The sequence below is a fragment of the Oratosquilla oratoria genome, chromosome 38 (assembly GCF_046742065.1).
Source record: "Oratosquilla oratoria isolate Oo_2021 chromosome 38, ASM4674206v1, whole genome shotgun sequence".
In the NCBI taxonomy this organism is placed as follows: domain Eukaryota; kingdom Metazoa; phylum Arthropoda; class Malacostraca; order Stomatopoda; family Squillidae; genus Oratosquilla; species Oratosquilla oratoria.
Genome location: NC_134814.1, coordinates 41,510,837 through 41,515,168, shown reverse-complemented (window position 1 = coordinate 41,515,168; position 4,332 = coordinate 41,510,837). Strand labels below are relative to the sequence as shown.

The 4,332-nt window shown below is 50.5% G+C and overlaps 1 protein-coding gene across 2 annotated transcripts in view; it reads left to right on the top strand.

Moving 5' to 3' along the window:
- Window positions 1-288: 288 nt before the first annotated feature.
- LOC143020059 (nucleolar protein 4-like) overlaps window positions 289-4,332 on the top strand; it is a 283,818-nt gene continuing 279,774 nt past the window's right edge. The window contains exon 1 of one of the 2 annotated variants that reach the window (XM_076176235.1): window positions 289-1,343. In XM_076176235.1, the coding sequence (XP_076032350.1) occupies window positions 939-1,343 (405 nt within the window). In that variant the 5' untranslated portion in view covers window positions 289-938. The remainder of the gene's footprint in view (window positions 1,344-4,332) is intronic. The other variant, XM_076176234.1, reaches the window with a different exon arrangement.

The following is a 4,332-nucleotide window of genomic DNA, read 5'->3' as shown; positions in this document are numbered from 1 at the left end:
CACTACTGTCCCCAGGGCGGACCAGACCACACGCACACACCACCACCACCACTACCACCACCACACACACCCTTCCTTCCCCCTCCCCCTCCCCCTCCCCCCCACCACCACCTCCTTTTTCACCTCCGGCTCCCAACCGCATCCATGGCTCTCACTCTTGCCCCCTCCATCAGAGCCCCGCCACCACTTGGACCCCCTCCTCTTCCTCCTCCTCCTCCTCCGCCGCCGCCACCCGCCCGCTCCTCCTCCTCCTTTTGCCTCCCGTCCTCGCTGCGCGGTCGCCTCCTCCTCCTTCGCGGCTGCCCCCCCACTCTGCCTCTCACATCCCAAGCGCGTGGTTGTGCACTGGCGCGCGTGCTATGCTTGGTCACCCAGTTCCAGCTGCACACTCGCACGCCCGCAGCCCGTCTGATCGCACGTTGCCGCTGTCGCTGCCGCCCGCGCAGCTGCACCTCCGCCCGCCAGTCGAAGGAGCCTGAGGCTCTTGTCGCCGTTCTCGCCGCTCGTTCCCCCGACGACACTTCGCGCGCTCCTCCGTCAGGAGTTGACACAAGTGAGGAACTTCTTATCGGGGGGGGTGGGGAAGAAGCAAGTGTTGTCGGTGTGTGTGTATGTGTGTGTGTGTTTGAGATAAGTGTGTAGTAGTGAGGCCGCAAACTTGTGCGTTCTGCCTTACGCGCGGCGCGCGCGCGCGTGTGCGTCCGTGCCCTGCAGTCTCTGATGCGGCGCTGTGCTAACTTTTGCCGCAGTCACACCCCGCCCGCAACTGCCGTTCTGTGATAACTTTCGTACCAGCCTGACCTGAGGTCCCGTCTGCTACCACCCAAGCTGCCGCAGCTCTCCTGCGGCGACCGCAGCCGCAGTAGCCGCGTCCTACGCGGCGCTTGGAGAGACACGTGCGGCTGAGGGTCGCGTGTTAAGAAGTGTCCGCCGTGGCTATGGTGCACCACATACCGGAGCGGGCCCCTGCGTCCCGCAAGCGGGACCGCAGGGCCGCAGGGCTGCCGCCACCGGCCCTAATGCACGGGCCGGCGCCCCCGAAGATGACCCGCCTGGACATGCACGACACCTACCAGCCCTGGGTCCTCCACACGTACGGCGACTCAGCAAAGACGAAGACAATCACCCGCAACAAGTACCAGAGGATCCTGCAGATCCTGCGGGGCGATTTTGTCGACAATGAGTCCTCTAAGTTCAAGCTGTGGGTCAAGGGGCGGGGTTTCCGAATCGGCCCGCCCCCGGGGTACATCAGCACCCTCGACGGAATCACGACCCATTCCCTTGACTACAACCCGGACAAGGACCCGAGCCCGGACATCTACGTCCAGACCGGAACTCTTAAGGTGAGTCTTTATTTGTTTACATCCGGAAAATGTTCCACGTGATGGGGGGGTGCCCGCTGCCCGCCCGCACGGCCGACCGCCCACGGCCAAGATGGTGAGGTCGCGATGACTTAAATTGGCGTGAGAGGTGGGCGTGAGAAGGTGGGGCTATGTACGTGATATGTTGAGGTTGCCACCTTGCACTGTATATACCTGGCATGATGCTCGTGTTGGAAGATGTTTGTGTGGTGTTAGGACGTACACGAATAAAGAAGAATATACTCACACACGCACACACACATATATATACATATATATATGTATATATATATATATATATATATATATATATATATATCTGTGTGTGTGTGTGTATGTGTGTGTGTGTGTGTGTGTGTGTGTAAAGAGAGTGAGAGAGAGAGATGGAAACATAGCGCACGCCTGTGATACTGTACACTTGCGGTCGCGTACGTGTATCGTCACAGCGACATCACCCTGGTAACTCGTGCATACCTGCGTGTGCATCTATATATCTACCTAATTACCTCTGTAAAATGTATAGCTCTGCTCGAGATGTCCCGTCAGTATGCTTCCGTCGGTCAAATTTCGACTGAAATTCGTACTTACATTATCTATACCGTTTCTTCATCCACGTAGTTCCACGTATCAGTGCATGTGTGTTTATGTGCAGGTGTGTTTGTGTGCGTGTATATGTGTCTGTGTCTATGTGTCTCACTCTCAGCTTATCTGTCTGTATGTACATTCACATACATGTATATGTGCACGCGCGCGTATGTGTAGACGCTGTGTCGGCAAAACGTTTGTGTCGAGCGAAGAGTCTCGGTGGCGGCCGCGGCGATAGCGGCGCAACTGTTGAGTGGTCAACCCGCCTCTATTGCGTCACGCTCGTGGCCGCTGTCCCCGACGAGACGGTGTGTGTTTGTGTGTGTGTGTGTGTGTGTGTGTGTGTGTGTGTGTGTGTGTGTGTGTGTGTTTGTGTTCGTGTTCGTGTTCGTGTGTGTGTATGTGTCTGTCTCTGTATCTGTCTCTGTCTGTATGTGTGTGTGTGTGCGTGTCTGTCTATCTGTCTGCCTGTCTGTCCGTGTTTGTCTGTCTCGCATGTGTGTGTGAGTGTGTGTGAGCAAAAAATATATATAGAGATCTGATTTTCCTCTCGTCCTGTCTACTATCACTCGATTTCATTTAGCCAGAGTGAGGACCCTTGAATTGAGGGGGTGAGGGGGAATGAGGCTCTCTCGATGACGACACTTTCGGACCTCATCCAGATTGAGGCCAGGCGACTCTAATCAGCTGAGAGGCTCAGGCAGCCTTAGTTGAGGTCTTCAACGTTTGGGAACCTTTATATGTTCTACTCTTCGTAAGACGAGACAGTTCCATCTTAGAGTTGTGATCCTCGGAATAAAGAGGTTCACCTTCTCGCTGCCTTTACCTTTTCAGCTAAATAAAATCACCTGCCGAAAGCTGACGTCATGCGGTCGAGTGGGGGGGGAGGTGCTTGGTTACCAGGTAACCAAGCTCCGTTACGAAGAATTACTCCCAAGTAACCGACCAAAGAGTCTGTTACTCGCTTCAACGTCCTGAATTGGTTTTGTTATGGCCAAGAACGAGGATTTCATTTAGTTATTTATACATTATCTTATTTGCTGAAAAGGGGATTCGATCGATCTATGACGTCATCGATCTATGACGTCGATCTATGACGTCATCGATCGATCTATACCGTCATCGGGTTGAAGGAGTCGGGCGATGTCCCTCGCCTTCAAAACATTTCGTTCGTATAAAACTGAACAATTACTGTTCCTTACCAAACCTTTTTGACAAGAGTGACAACACTTTGTATCGCAACTATGTATGTGCGAGTGCCTGTAAGGAATTGTATTTCGTCACCAGTAACCAGCGCTTCTATCTTTTGGGACAAAATCGCGCCGAAGGCATGGAGTCAGCGAGGTCCCAGAGGGCTCAAGTAAAAACCAAAAGTGATCAGTATTTTTCTCTGATTGGTTTCCTGTCTTAGAATATGAACATTCATTGGCTGATAACCATCTCTTTGAGACTGGAGTTCATACACGTGTCTTTGTGTGCAAGGTGTACATATGAATACATGCGTATGTAGACACGAGCATCACTTTCGATAGGTATGTATACCTGTGTGTGTGTGTGTGCCAATCAATATATTTGTGCCAATACAGGGCACATATATACACATACGTACACTTGTGCGCATATGCACATGCATACATGCATTCCACCTTATTGGTCGCTTTAATTAGAGACTTGGTTTCGTTGTACCACGCCTAAGTCAATACGTTGTTCTTGCCCTGATTGTTTGTGCGTAAGTACACACAATGCGTACCTCAGGTATGCATATATCGAACACGAATACGCGAATAAAACACTAATTCGTGCGTGTGCAGTACCTAGATGACACGTACATGAATATATGTATGATTTGTTGGCTGTGTACATGCGTGTATATGCGTTTTTATAGCTTCATGGGTGCGTGTACATGTAATCTAGTGGTGTGACAATGTGTAATTTAGTGATTGCATGGTTGTGTGTATATGTGATTTATTAAAGGTATGCGTGTATATATTGGTTATTAGTTGTGAAAGTTTATATGCAATTTCATGATGGCCTGGTTGTGTATGTGATTTCACAGTTCCATGTACAGTATATATGATGTTTAGTGTTCGCATGTGTGTGTGTGTGTGTGTGTGTGTGTGTGGTTTCGTAATAGCGTGCCTGTGTACAGGTATTTAATGGTTGCATGCATGTATGCGTGATTTTCGTGGATATGTTTGTGAATGATTTTATGATGTGTATGCAATGCAGTGGATGCCAATATGTGTATAACTGGATGTTTCCTCGTACGTGTGGTTTAGTGGATGAGTGTGTAATTTATAGTGGTTGCGTGGATAAGCATAAGTGGTTGCCTACATTTTGGTACATATGGTTACTGGTTATGTGCATGTGTATATGCAATTTCATG